The sequence below is a fragment of the Sus scrofa genome, chromosome 13 (assembly GCF_000003025.6).
Source record: "Sus scrofa isolate TJ Tabasco breed Duroc chromosome 13, Sscrofa11.1, whole genome shotgun sequence".
NCBI lineage: Eukaryota > Metazoa > Chordata > Mammalia > Artiodactyla > Suidae > Sus > Sus scrofa.
In genome coordinates, this window is record NC_010455.5 from 97,193,605 (window position 1) to 97,209,653 (window position 16,049).

The 16,049-nt window shown below is 38.9% G+C and overlaps 1 protein-coding gene across 12 annotated transcripts in view; it reads right to left on the reverse strand.

Annotated features, from left to right (window-relative positions):
• The window catches only part of VEPH1 (ventricular zone expressed PH domain containing 1), a 379,885-nt gene that overhangs the window by 207,283 nt on the left and 156,553 nt on the right, over nt 1-16,049 (reverse strand). For all 12 annotated transcript variants that reach the window (XM_021069710.1, XM_021069713.1, XM_021069715.1 and 9 more), the window contains 2 exons: nt 2,629-2,838; nt 1,375-1,772 (listed from right to left, as the gene is read on the reverse strand). In XM_021069710.1, the coding sequence (XP_020925369.1) occupies nt 1,375-1,772; nt 2,629-2,838 (608 nt within the window). The remainder of the gene's footprint in view (nt 1-1,374; nt 1,773-2,628; nt 2,839-16,049) is intronic.

A 16,049-nucleotide genomic window follows, 5' to 3' on the forward strand; every position in this document is an offset into this window, starting at 1 on the left:
CAATAATCTACTCTTTCCACTGATTTGGAATGGGAGAAGGGAAAAGAAAGTAGCATATGGAAAAACACTCCCAGTACCTCAATGTGAGAAGGGAGGATAGTCAGTGGGTGGATAAATATGAACTGGATTCGCCATCCTTCAGTTGTGTTTCTTTCTGAAAGATGGGTTGCCTGGTTTTTTCTATGTAGTCTGAGGAAAGACGTCATGTCCTAAGAGTGGGCAAGGACTTTCATATACAAATCTCAAGGGAAGAAATGGCTCCTGCTTAAGAGTGAGTAGAAAATTGACAGAAGATGTAAACCAGCTATAATGGAAAAAATAAAAATCATTATATATAAAAAAAAAGAGTGATTGTACGAAAGATCTAATTAGCCCCTAAGTACCTTCACCCATTCAAACCTGTGTAACCCACTACCAGAAGGGTAAGCTTGCCCTGGACACTCCGCCATGTTAGTACCTATGTCTCTGTTCCAGGGCCAGGACTAAGGTACACAATTTAAGGGAGTACCAGAAAATTTAGTAGTTAAGATAAATAATATTTTTAAAAATCAAAATTAATACAAAAAGTGCACAATAAACAAAATATCAAAACTATAAATAAAGACATGATCAATATTACTACTTACTCCTTTTGCCTTAGCTCCAAATGGTACGTCATTATTATTAACTCTGATTTCATTAAGCTTTTTTGGCACCTCCTTAAAATATGCACATCAGGGAAATTCCAGCTCTGACATTCTTTTCTTACTTTTCTTACTTTGTCCTTTGTTTTCTGACTAACTCTCACTCTCACCAGGCTCCTAGCCTACATCACCTTCTGACTATAGTTTTGATCTTTTCTCTCTATAGTCTAATTTTCAAGAGGTCGGGATCACATCTGTTTGGTTCATAGCTGAATCCCCCACAAATCTGAACCTTTACACAGTGCCTGGGATACAGCAACTGCTTCATAAGTACATGCTGAATGAATAGAAGGAAAATCTCTTGAAGCTCAATGGTGCCTAAAACTTCCTTGCATGCTGTAGATAGAAAATGCCTCTGGCTGGACACCTACCCCAAAGCCTGTTTTGGGGGCCATAGATCCATTTCCATAATATTCTTAAACACCAGGGATGAGAAACCAGAAAAAATATGTTTTGAGATTTGAAAAAAATCAGAGTTGGTGGATTTAGGTAGATTCATTTGGAATAAAATAGATTATTGAACTTATTTGGGAAAAAAGCAATTAAAATAATTTGAGGGTGTTTTCAAACCATCTATTTTGCAAAAGATTCAGAAGGGGTATGACAATTTAAGTTATCTGAGTTTTGTTTTGTTTTTGTTTTCCTAGTGATGTCTGAAATTTCTTAAGTTTGGAGAGTTCAGGTCACTTACCTTCAATGGTACACTGGTCAGGGACTGGAATCTTCTTTCTGATTTCCAAAGCATATGCTTTCACTTTACTGAGGTTTTCCTTTAAGTACAAGTAGAGCTTATCGTGGTACTCTACAGAACTTGTGGTTGTCTCTGGAGTTTCTTCCTGATGGTTTTCTTTAACCATTTCTGGCAAATTCTCAGATTCTATATGCATAATACTTGGATGTGAAACTGAAGAATTTACCAGCTGTGATCCATCGGCATCTGCCTTAAAGGGTGACCTGTCACGTCCTTGGCCAAGTGGGTCTATTTCTGAAAGAGAGATGCTGGCTGGCGTATCTGCACTCTCTACAGCATCCCCATCCTCTGAACTCAAGGCACTTGTAAGCACAGTGTGCAAAGCCAAACTCTTTGACCTACAATATAAGCAAAGGGAAGGCTGAGGCAGATAAAGAAGTTGAACTACAATTTACTGACAAGGAAAATAATAATAACATGAAGGCAAAAGTTATTTCCTCTAGAGTATGAAACTGGAAACTGGTGCCTTTAACAGATTTAATAAAAACATACAAGTTATCTAATAAGCCAAAGCATTGTAGATCTAGGCCACTTCCCAAAACAAAGATTTAAAAATCAACTTCATGGCGTAAGTGACTGGGAAATGGTAGACTTACATATTTACATTCTTTTTTTCTACTTTTGCTTCTGCTTTTTCATCAGAAATCAAGAAAAGCTTCAGACAGTCATTCTCAACATTAGCAATCTGTATTTAAGAAGTGCTTTTTAAAAAGTAAGCCATAGGTTTCTGAGTTTTATTTGTATTCTCCTTTTGATATAACTAGCCTCTTTGGATAACAAAAGCATTATGGATGGATTTAGACGTAAGTAAAAAGTATTTAAAAATCACTTCAAGAGTTCCCATCGTGGCTCAGTGGTAACGAACTTGATTAATATGTATGAGGATGTGGGTTCAATCCCTGGCCTCATTCACTGGGTTAAGGATCCAGCGTTGCTGTGAGCTGTGGTGTAGGTCTCAGATACAGCTCAGATCCTGTGTTGCCATGGCTAGCTATGGTGTCGGCTGGCAGCCACAGCTCTAATTTGACCCCTAGCCTGGGAAATTCCATATGCCATGGTGCAGTCCTAAAAAAAAGACAAAAATAAAATAAATAAATAAATAAATATAAAAACCACTTCATAAAAGTGTGGTAACAAAACTAATAGCAAACATGAAGAACATAATGTTTAAAACCAGCCAAACAAAATTTATACCTATTAAATCTAATATCTTTTCTTCCTTCCTTTGAAACTTGGTCCAAACTATATCGTCTGATAGAGCCAGGGGTATTGTTCTCCGCAGTTATTTTGTCCTCAAAAGCCTGTATTTTAACTTGGAGCTTTTCATGGTCTTCATTTTCATCTACAGTGAACTTGGTTTCTTCCAGTTCCTCAAGAAATTCAATTTCATTACTGGTTTTTCTCCTAAAAGAATGAAAATCATTGCATTAGATGTTCATCACATATACCCTTTAGAACAGTGTTACTCTCTGTTTAACTGCTTCTTAATCAAAGCTGAAAAAAACCCTGCACCTGCTCAATTTATTAGTCATTAACAAATATACACTAGTAACTATTATGGACGTACGTCTTTGAAATTGCTCCTATTAGTGTATTCTGTCAGAGGTTTAGCAATATCAGTGTTTATAGCAACTCTGTATTAGAAATAGTGTTGGAAGGGCTCAGAGAATAAAACGCAGATATTATGGTTATCCACAATCTTTTTTAAAAAAAATTACAGTTGATTTTCACTGTTGTGCCAATTTCTGCTGTAAAGTGACTCAGTCATAAATATATATATATTCCTTTTTTAAACATTATTTTCCATCATGGTCTATCCCAGGAGATATAATTCCCTGTGCTATACAAGACTTCACTGCTTATCCATTCTAACTGTACTAGTTAACATCTACTAACCCTAAACTCCCAGGCCATCCCATTCCCTCCCCATCCACCTTGGCAACCACAAGTCTATTCTCCATGTCTGGGATATCCACCATATTCTTATCTAGTTCTCCAAAAGCATGGCTTTCATATGGAATTTGTGGCAGACATTTTCTAGAAAACTTGTATGTGCTAATCTGTTTGTACTGAAATTATTAGAATAAGAACATTTCAAATGGACTATGTATACTCATGGTTTTGTTAATTTTATGGAAATCAGTGGGACTCTTCCCTTTTATGAAGTAAGAAAAATCTTTATGAATTTTAATACATTGGAGGAAAGAGGTTTTCCATGAATGATAATAGTTTCAAATACCTTCTATTATAGAATTTATAAAACACTCTATGGGTCATTAAATTTACCTCTTGTAAGGCAGGGGCTATTTGCAGAATAACTTTGTTATTCTTTAAGGGTTAACACAGTGCCTTAGGTAGGGTCAGACCCTACAGACACTGCAGAAACAGCTCACTGATGCTCAATGAGGTGCTGAATGATTAGAGAAAAGTAGTACACGCTTACCTTCCCTTACCTGCCTTCTAATATTGAGCCAGACTGGAGCAACTTTAATTTCTAACAATCACTATCAGTCATATCATATGAGGTTAGTATTCATTCTTTCCTTAGAAACATAAGGGTTAATAATCCCTTGAAATCCACTGACCAAGATGGCTTAATAATTCTATTGGTTTGTCTGTGTGAATTTACCTGGTTTTCATTAGTACTTTTCCTAGAAGTAGAGGAAAGGGGCCTGAAATTTACAGAAAAATATTGGCTTTTTCAAATATATGGCTATTTTCCCGTAAGGGCCAAGGTAAACCTGGCAAAGTTCTTAAGTATGGGTGAGAAAACACTTTTGGTTTTTTAAATGGCACTGCTTTTTTAGGGAAAACTAACAAAGAAGAGCTGGTGATACTTTTTATTTTTTATTTGATTGATTGATTGATTGATTGTCTTTTTCTAGGGCTGCACCCATAGTATATGGAGGTTCCCAGGCTAGAGGTCTAATCGGAGCTGTAGCTTCCGGGCTATGCCACAGCCACAGCAATGTGGGATCTGAGCTGCATCTGCGACCTACACACAGCTCAGGCAATGACGGATCCTTAACCCACTGAACAAGGCCAGGGATCAAACCCACAACCTCGTGGTTCCTAGTCAGATTCATTAACCACTGAGATATGACAGGAACTCCACTTTTTACTTTTTCAGTTATATCCCACCCACTCTGTGGCCATGTCTGTGGTGGGCACTGCTGAAGGGCTGGAAATACTATAGCTTTTCTGGCTGGCCCAGAGAAGGGTCCTGACCTTGAAGGAGGGTTCAGTTTTGGGTCCTCAGTGGTTGCAATTCTCCTGTTAGTCCAGCCCAGGGAGGTATGCTGATTGTAAAAAAACTGGGAAGGAAAGTAGATCATCCATTAAGTTGATGAGAATTGATTACTATGTAGTAAGCTATTGCTGAGAGAATATAAATGCATTTTAATATAAATTTTACAGGCTTCCTATGGTTTTGCATACATAATGAAAAACTTTTTTTCCATCCCATGCTTAACTGAAATATACATGAATAAATTTAAAGAACAAGCATATGGGAAAATTACAGAGGAAGGAACACTCCAAAACTCATTCTATGAGGCCACCATCACCCTGACACCAAAACCAGACAAAGACACCACACAAAAAGGAAAACTACAGGCCAATTTCACTGATGAACATCGATGCAAAAATCCTCAACAAAATACTAGCAAACCGCATCCAACAATACATTAAAAGGATTGTACATCATGATCAAGAGGGATTTATCCCAGGGATGCAAGGGTTCTTCAATATCTACAAATTCATCAGTGTGATACACCACATTAACAAACTGAAGAAGAAAAACCATATGATCCTCTCAACAGACGCAAAAAAAAAGCCTTTGACAAAATCCAACACCCATTTCTGATAAAAACACTTCAGAAAGTGGGCATAACGGGAACCTACCTCAACATGGTAAAGGCCATATACGACAAACCCACAGCAAACACCATTCTCAATGGTGAAAAACTGAAAGAATTCCCTGAGATCAGGAACAAGACAAGGATGTCTGCTCTTGCCACTACTCTTCAACATAGTTTTGGAGGTCCTAGCACGGCAGTCAGAGAAGTAAAAGAACTAAAAGGAATCCAAATTGGAAAGGAAGAAGTAAAACTATCACTATTTGCAGATGACATGATACTATACCTAGAGAATCCTAAAGACTCTTCCAGAAAACTGTTAGAGCTCATCCATGATTTTGGCAAAGTCGCAGGATACAAAATCAATACACAGAAATCGATGGCATTTCTATACACTAACAATGAAAGATCAGAAAGAGAAATTAGGGAAACAATCCTACCTACGATCACATCCAAAGGAATAAAATACTTATGAAGAAACCTACCTAAAGAGCCAAAAGACCTATATTCTGAAAACTATAAGACACTCATGAAAGAAATCAAAGACGACACAAATAGATGGAAAGACATACCATGCTCCTGGATTGCAAAAGTCCATATTATCAAAATGACTATACTATCCAAGGCAGTCTAAGAGTCAATGCAATCCCTATCAAATTACCAAGGACATTTTTCACAGAACTTGAACAAAATATTTTAAAGTTTGTTTGAAGCACAAAAGACCCAGAATAGCCAAAGACAACCTGAGAAAGAAAAATGGAGCTGGAGGAATCAGGCTCCCTGACTTCAGACTATACTATAAAGGAACAGTCATCAAAACTGTATGGTACTGGCACAAAGGAATATAGATCAGTGGAACAGGACAGAAAGCCCAGAATTACTATGAACAACTATATGCCAACAAATTTGACAATCTGGAAGAAATGGACAATATTCTAGAATCTCACAGCCTGCCAAAACTGAAGCAAGAAGAAACAGACCAACTGAACAGACCAATCACTAGAAATGATATTGAATATGTCATAAAAACACCCCATACAAATAAAAGTCCAGGATGGCTTCATAGGCGAATTCTACCAAACATATAAAGAGGACATGGTGCCCATCCTCCTTAGAATTTTTCAAAAGATTGAAGAAGAAGGAACACTCCCAAAGACATTCTATGATGCCACCATCACCCTCATTCCAAAACCAGGCAGAGATACCACCAAAAAGGAAAACTATCAGCCAATATCTTTGATGAATATAGACGCAAAAATTCTCAACAAAATCTTAGCCAACCGAATCCAACAACATATCAAAAAGATCATACACCATGACCAGGTAGGGTTCATCCCAGGTTCACAGGATGGTTCAACATACGCAAATCAATCAATGTCAGACACCACATTAACAAAAGAAAAGTCGAAAACCATATGATCATCTCAATAGACGCAGAAAAAGCATTTGACAAAGTCCAACATCCATTCATAATCACGACCCTTGCCAAAGTGGGTATAGAGGGAACATTCCTGAACATAATCAAAGCCATTTATGACAAACCCACAGCAAATATAATCCTCAATGGGGAAAAACTGAAAGCCTTCTCACTCAAATCTCGAACAAGACAGGGATGCCCACTCTCACCACTGCTCTTCAACATCGTTTTGGAAGTCTTAGTCACAGCAATTAGACAAACAAAAGAAATAAAAGGCATCCATATAGGAAGAGAAGAGATAAAACTGTCACTGTATGCAGATGACATGATACTATACATAGAAAACCCTAAGGACTCAACCCCAAAACTCCTTGAACTGATTAATAAATTCAGCAAAATAGCAGGATATAAGATTAACATTCAGAAGTCAGTTGCATTTCTGTATACCAGCAATGAAACATTAGAAAAGGCATACAAAAATATAATGCCTTTTAAAATTGCACCCCAAAAAATCAAATATCTCAGAACACACCTGACCAAGGAGGTAAAGGACTTATACTGAGAACTATAAAACTTTAATCAAAGAAATTAAAGAAGATGTAAAGAAATGGAAAGATATTCCATGTTCCTGGATTGGGAAAATCAATATTGTAAAAATGGCCATACTACCCAAAGCAATCTACAGATTCAATGCAATCCCTATCAAATTACCCATGACATTGTTCACAGAACTAGAACAAACAATCCAAACATTTATATGGAACCACAAAAGACCCAGAATCGCCAAAGCAATCCTGAGAAACAAAAACCAAGCAGGAGGCATAACTCTCCCAGACTTCAAGAAATACTACAAAGCCACAGTCATCAAAACAGGGTGGTACTGGTATCAAAACAGACAGACAGACCAATGGAACAGAATAGAGAATCCGGAAATAAACCCTGACACCTATGGTCAATTAATCTTTGACAAGGGAGGCAAGAACATCAAATGGGAAAAGGAAAGTCTATTCAGCAAGCATTGCTGGGAAACCTGGACAGCTGCATGCAAAGCAATGAAACTAGAACACACCCTCACACCATGCACAAAAATAAACTCAAAATGGCTGGAAGACTTATATACAAGACAGGACACCATCAAACTCCTAGAAGAGAACATAGGCAAAACACTCTCTGACATCAACATCATGAATATTTTCTCAGGGCAGTCTCCCAAAGCAATAGAAATTAGAGCAAAAATAAACCAATGGGACCTAATCAAACTGAAAAGCTTTTGCACAGAAGAGGAAACCAAAACAACAAAAAGACAACTTATAGAATGGGAGAAAGTAGTTTCAAATGACGCAACGGACAAGGGCTTAATCTCTAGAATATATAACCAACTTATACAAATCAAGAGCAAAAAAGCCAAAAACCCAATGGAAAAGTGGGCTAAAGACCTGAATAGACTATTCTCCAAGGAAGATATACAGATGGCCAACAAGCACATGAAAAAATGCTCAACATCGCTGATTATAAGAGAAATGCAAATCAAAACTACCATGAGATACCACCTCACACCAGTCAGAATGGCCATCATTAATAAATCCCCAAATAACAAGTGCTGGAGGGGCTGTGGAGAAAAGGGAACCCTCCTGCACTGCTGGTGGGAATGTAAACTGGTACAGCCACTATGGAGAATAGTTTGGAGATACCTTAGAAATCTATACATAGAACTTCCATATGACCCCGCAATCCCACTCTTGGGCATCTATCCGGACAAAAGTTTCCTTGAAAAAGAAACATGCACCTGCACGTTCATTGCAGCACTATTCACAATAGCCAAGACATGGAAACAACCCAAATGTCCATCGACAGATGATTGGATTCGGAAGAGGTGGTATATATACACAACGGAATACTACTCAGCCATAAAAAAGAATGACATAATGCCATTTGCAGCAACATGGATGGAACTAGAGACTCTCATACTGAGTTAAATGAGCCAGAAAGACAAAGACAAATACCATATGATATCACTTATAACTGGAATCTAATATCCAGCACAAGTGAACATTTCCACAGAAAAGAAAATCATGGACTTGGAGAATAGACTTGTGGCTGCCTGGGGTGAAAGGGAGGGAGTGGGAGGGATGGGGAGCTTGAGGTTATCGGATACAACTTAGAATGGATTTACAAGGAGATCCTGCTGAGTAGCATTGAGAACTATGTCTAGATACTTATATTGCAACAGAACAAAGGGTGGGGAAAAATGTATACATGTAAGTGTAACTTGGTCCCCATGCTGTACAGTGGAAAAAAAATAAATTAAAAAAAAGCCCAGAATTAAACCCATGCACCTACAGTCAACTAATCTATGACAAAGGAGGCAAGAATATACACTGGAGAAAAGACAGACTGTTCAATAGGTGGTGCTGGGAAAACAGGTCAGCCACATATAAAAGAATGAAATTAGAACACTCCCTAACACCATAGACAAAAACAAACTCAAAATGGATTAAAGACCTATATATATAAGGCTAGATACTAGAAAACTCTTATAGGAAAATACAGACAAAACAGTCTCCAACATAAACCACAGCAACAACATCTCAGGTCCACCTCCTAGAGTAATAACAATAAAAACAAAAATAAACAAATGGGACTTCATTAAACTTAAAAGTTTCTGCACAGCAAAGGAAATCCTAAACAAAATGAAAAGATAACCCACAGAATGGGAGAAAATGTTTGCAAATGAAGCAACTGACTAGGGAGTAATCTCCAAAATTTATGAACACCTTCTGTAGCTCCATACCAAAAAAAGAAACAACCCCACCAAAAAATGGGCAGAAGATCTAAACAGACAATTCTCCAAAGAAGACATACAGATGGCCAAAAAACACATGAAAAGATATTCAACATCACTAATTATTAGAGAAATGCAAATCAAAACCACTATGTGGTACCACCTTACACTGGCCAGAATGGCTGTCATCAAGAAATCTACAAACAATAAGTGCTGGAGAAGATGAGGAGAAAAGGGAACCCTATTACACTGTTAGTGGGATTGTAAATTTGTGCAACCACTGTGGAAAACAGTATGGAGATTCCTCAGAAAACTAAAAATAGAATTACCATTTGATCCAGCAATCCCACTCCTGGGCATCTATCCAGAGAAAACCACAAATTGAAAAGACACATGTACGCCAATGTTCATTGCAGTGCTCCTAAATGTCCACCAACAGAGGAGAGGATCAAGAATATGTGGTACACACACACAATAGAATATTACTCAGCCATTAAAAGGAAAGAAATAACAGCATTTGCAGCAACATGGATGGACCTAGAAATTATCATACTAAGTGAAGTCAGTCAAACAATGAGACACCAACATCACTTACATGCAGAATCTAAAAAAAAGAGATACTGACTCACAGACTTTGAAAAAGTTATGGTTTCCAAATGAGACAGGTTGAGGGTTTGGGATGGAAGTGTTATAAAATCTGGTTGTGATTATCACTGTACAACTATAAATGTAATAAAATTCACTGAGAAAAAAAAGAACCAGTATGTGGGAATAAATGCTAATCTTGAACATGTTTCCCTTTCTAACACATATAAGATACTGGCTGCCCACAAACCAGATGGATGTTTTGACATTGTCTAGCCAGAAGATTCTAAAAGCTGAATTTTTACTCCTATTATAAACAAAACTAAGACAGTACCATCATTGGATGGTATTTTGCAAATCATGATTAAAAAGGTTAATTTTAAAAGACTCGATGAACCCTCTCAAGATGAGAAATTTATAAACTTTATTTTAGAAACTTCCACAGTTGGGATTATTAAAACTTAAAAATTTGTAAAGTACAAAGTACATTCCAATATGTATATATTGGATATTAAGTATTCTACAATTTTTTTTTTGTCTTTTTAGGGCCGCACCCACTGCATATGGAGGTTCTCAGGCTAGGGGTCGAATCAGAGCTGTAGCTGCCCACCTATGCCACAGCCACAAGAATGCAGGATCCGAGCCATGTCTGCGACATACACCACTGGATCCTTAACCCACTGAGCGAGGCCAGGGATCAAACCCACGTCCTCATGGATGCTAGTGGGGTTCATTAACCACTGAGCCATGACAGGAACTCTGAGTATTATACCAATTTTTAAATTTCAAAACATATGAGTTGTCAGAGGTATAGTTTCTCATGAATTTACTAGTTTTTTCTTTCTCTGTAAAGCTCTGGGTTATAACAACAGTTAAAATAATAAAATTTTCTTCAAAAAACTTCTAATTTGACATGATTATAATAAATCCCCTTCAATAATTTTATTGGATCAGTTTCTGACTTTTTTTAAAATAAACTTTTCTTGCTAATGGAGACCTTTTATTTCTTGTAACACTTCAAATGAATTTCACCATTTATAAAATGGAGATAATGACTCCACTTAACTCACACGGTTTGTTGGGAAGCCAAGATGACAGAACTGGCACGAAGCACTGCTCCTAGCACAAAACAGGCAGTCACTAGATGCTAAATCTTATTATTATTAATTGTTATTACTATTATTCCTCTGTCCTATATATGTGATGTGTTAATGTAGAAATGTGGCCTAGACATATCTTGTCCAAGACATATCTTGGAGGGCACTGATGTGGCCTAGACATATCCTGGAGGGCACTAATGTCCCCTGGAGAATGCTGGAGAGGACAGTCACTCAACTCCCTTCCCCCGCTCTGTCTCCAGTTACCAAGTGCTGGCTATTAAGCACCAGGGCTTGAGTGAATCAGAGCTCTTGCACCTGGGAGCATGCCTTCCTTCACCCTCAGACTGCCTTATGGAAGCCCTCTTAGGGGACTCTGGGTGTGAGAGGAGTTATGGGTTATTCCTAGACATTCACCGACCCAAGAGGGTTATTTAGATCAGGGGCCTCTGGGGCAGGGTTACCAGGTAAAACACAGGACACCCAGCCAAACTTGAATTTCAGATAAACAACAAATGCTTTTTGTAGTATGGGTATGACTCTAGTAGGACTGAGTAAAAAATGTACTATACGAAAATGATTATCCTTATACTAAAAAATTATTTGTTCTTTACCTGAAATTTAACTTAATGTCCTGTATCTCTATTTGTCTGATCTGTTACCCTATTCCTGGGTAAATCCCTGATGCTGCTTGGGCATGGACCTATAATGCTCATTCTTGTTCCCCTTTGCCTGGCACAGTGCTTGACACTCACAAGGTACATTATGTGTTTGCAGAATAAATGAACTGAGGTCACCTACATCTCTGACATCATACTGCATCCTGCATCCACAACAACAACAAAAAACCCTTCAGAGGTCTATCAGACGTTCACCAAGCACTGGCCACTTCTCCTGGTCCATGGGGGGTGTGGGGGTGTCATTTGGTAGACATCAAATGTGAAGAGAAGCAAGAGCAGGAATAAAAAGAGGGATTTGTAAAAGGACCAAATAAGAGTCAAGAAGCAACAATAAAATGTCTGGGCCAGAAAAGTGATCTCTAGATATGAGGTTGATAAGAGTTGCTGATGAGCAGGATTCTCACCACAAAGACTTTCTCTTATAAACAATCTTCCTTATTTTTATGATTTGGAGATTTGTGTTTCACAGGAGTCACGGCATAGGAGTGGTAATGAAGAGTTGCTAAGGCAGCCAAAGCCATAAGACACATCAGAGAGAACTTTCTGTCACTGCCCAACAATCCACCAGGGCCTGTCACAGAATTTTGCTGGCAGGCAATTAGGACAAGTTTGGGTTTCAATAGGTTGAAAGGTTAGAAAATGGTAGAAGAAGTTTGAGTTTATAATAAACATTCACTGCTCCTTTATTTTTTCTCCTCATGATTTTTAAATTTAGTATAAATAGATAGGAGAAAATTTGTTCAAAAACAAAGTTCTTTTACAGAGATAAACTCTGGATTCTTTCTTGAAGCAAAGAAATGCATCACAAATGTAAAAGTACCAGTGGAGCTGTTTGGTCCCATGTGCATTTACTTGTGGGGATGGGCTGGAAGTGGGGGCCAGGGGCTTTAGCTTACATGGGGCGGGGGTGGTATTTCTTTTCCATTTGTCACTTTTTAACTCCAGAGATACTTTATAGAATTCTTTGTCAGAGTTCTATAATCCCCTAAATATTAACTTGGCTTTAACTCAACACACCACATTACAAGAGGCTATGATGATTTCCAGTCTGAACAGAATCTGGTGTCTGTTGCCAAGGTAAAGTTTTTAAAAGCACCTCTAGGGATGCCAGGGAGGGGCAGGGGAAGGCCTAACTACCTCGCTCTTGTGTGAGCGGGACTCCCCTTAAGAACAAACTGGTCCTTGGGTAGCTCATTGCTCTCACCAAGCTGGGAAATGAGACTATAAATCTCTTCCTGGCTCAGAAAAAACAAATCAAAGAAAAATATTGTTAACTTTTGATGAGCTTGGCTTATGGAACCATCCATGTCCAGGATATGTACTCCTGCAGAGTGGAGCTTGTTAGAGAAGTAGGAGAACATAATGGTTCAAATCCACATAGGAGTCTTAAATTCTTAGGATTCTGTTCCCTACTCTTCAGCAATTTCTTGGGTCATCAGTCATCATAAGAATGACAGAGATGATCCCCAACTCTACAGTGCTGTCATCTGGTTTGGGACTGAAATGAGTAACGCCTTTGGAAGAGCTATACACAAATACTCAGGGAAAGGGCAATGCTGAGTCCAAATTCTTGGTACTCTCTTCTGCTTTGACCGCCTCAGTGGGCAACAGCAGAGACCAGCAGGTGCCCAGTTACATGGGCATCAGGATGTAGAATTTTGCTGAGATGAAATGACTCCTTTGTTTATTTCACTCACAATAAGAGTCTTTTTAGGGGCTTAAAAAGGAAAGCATGGTAGGGAAATAGACTGAATTTGGCCTTCAGGGAAAAAACCTAGGTTCATGAATGACTCCAATCTCCCGTTTACTAGTGATGGGCAAATTCTCGTTTCTGTCATCTAAGAATGGGATCAATGATACTGCATCACCAGATTGCTAAAAGCATTATAGAAGACAATGGATGTGATAGTGTAGCCCATACAGAATGGGCACAAAAACATCAAACAGTAAAGCCCGAGGTGGCTGCTGCCCAGTGTGAAATCTGACACTGAAAGAAGGCAACTTGTACAGGTGATACCAAACCTGGAAGACAAGGTTTAGTCTCCTGTTCTAAGCCAGGAAGGACCACACAATGCCTCCTACCTCTGTAGCATCCTAAAGACTGTGGATTACAGGAGAGTGAACCTCCCTACTGTGTGCTCATATAAGGATTGTAACATGGAAATGGTCGATTTAAAAAAAAAATCTGTATATGGAAACTATGTCTGGTCACTTGTGATGGAGCATGATAATGTGAGAAAAAAGAATGTATACATGTATGTGTTACTGGGTCACCTTGCTGTATAGTAGAAAATTGACAGAACACTGTAAACCAGCTATAATGGAAAAAAAAAACGCATTATAAGAAACAAACAAAAAAACTCTGTACTTCGAGTATGAATTATGAGCAACTGCAGACATGGAGAGAGAATTCTCTACAAATAGAACCAAAGTTTAAAAGCTCTGATATGAGGAAGTAAACTTTCTAATACAGATGCTCAATCATTTGTTCATTTTCATCCAACCAATATGAGAGGGAGAGAATGGGTCATGGAAAATGATCAGCAAGAAAGCGTTAAAGCCTCTGCCCTTGCTGCTCCAAGTAAGGCTGCTGTCCCAGCAAAATCAGTATAACCTTGGAGGTTCTTGGAGATGCAGAATCTCTGCCTCCACCCTAGACCCGTTAAATCAGAGTGTGCACTTTAACCCAATCCCTAGGTGCCCTGGTGGTACGTTCACATTCAAATTTGAGAAGCAAGAACCCAGGCACTGAAAGAACAGAATCCAAAGCACACCAGGCGGAGACACTTTCTCTTGGTCAAGCAAGGCTTCTGAGTGTTATGCTAATTCTGTAGTGAGGTGAGACTTAAGCAATAAGCCAGGTATTATTTAGAGTTGGAATATGGTAAAGTGCATGCAGTTTCCTCACATTCCATAGCTTTGTTGCCCCCTCTCAGGCCTTCTGGGGTCTTTATCAAATCTTAGGTAAAGGCACCTTTTGCCTCTGACAGATACTGGTTCAGAATGACCCCAAATCATTAGTCAAGATTCCCAAGGCTAGAATGGGCAGACCAGGTGAGCAGCAGCCTTAGCAGAAGGCTGCCAGATCCTAGTAAATTGTCATCTGGATGTGGTACAAGTTACAAAAGCACTTTGTCAACTGTAAGAGAGTGTAAAGATGCAAAATAGTAATGTCATGAGAACACTTTGGATCAGGAATGGGAATTGTAGAGACAACACACTCCTTTTCTAGGCTAACTTCATTGTCTGGGAACATAAGCAGGTAGCAGAGGCCAGTGATAAGGACTGAGGGGAGAGTATCCACCATGAAAATGCAACAACTGGGCCTGGAGAAGGAAAATGTTAAGACATCCCCACCATCACCACGGCACTGGAAAAGCAGGGACATGGTTAAGTTATCCTTTTTGATACGCTCCTCATCTAGTCTGCCCATTCTACCAATTGTGCTCAAATGGCATGTAAACAGCAAATTCAGAGTTCAGTTATGATGGATACCAAAAAGGAACAGGAAGCTTTGGGGGAACCAAAATAGCAAAATAGCTAGGTCATCAGAGTCAAGTAAAACTGCTTTACACTCAGTTGTTGCCCTTCTCTTGAGGGGCTGACGAAGGTCAAGTCCTTCTTACCTCTTCTCCTACAGCACAGGTTTTCCTTTCCTCCAGTTTTTTCTGTTCCCTGTCTTGTTTGAAAGGGGAAGCCAAGCCATAGGAGCTTGATGAAAAGCCATTTTCTTTTTTGTGTATCTTGTGTTTTGAACACTGCTATGTTATAGAAAAGGGGCCTAGTCCCCCTGGCGAAAATGTAATTGCATTGCTCACACTCCTGGCAGAGCTGGCCCCCATCTCCATCCCCTTGGTCCAGAGCCAGCCCTTCTGGGGCCTCACACTCCCTGGGCCTGCTTCATCGGCTCCAAAGCTGATAATGATGTCTCCTACCTACCTCTCTTGCTGATAAACGAATTCCTGAAATAACTTTACAGACCTTCACATCACTATAAACGCTGCTCTAAGGAAGGACAAATGGTGGAGTAAATGAATAGCAGATGGAGCATAAATGGTACCACATGTGAGACTTAACTTCTTCAGTAAGAAGAGGGGCAAAAAACTGAAGCCCTTCCTTCCCTACACTTAGAGGAGTAACAAGAACCACAGTTACTGCCACAAATGGTTGTTCTGATTTTCTTTTTACACAAGTGAC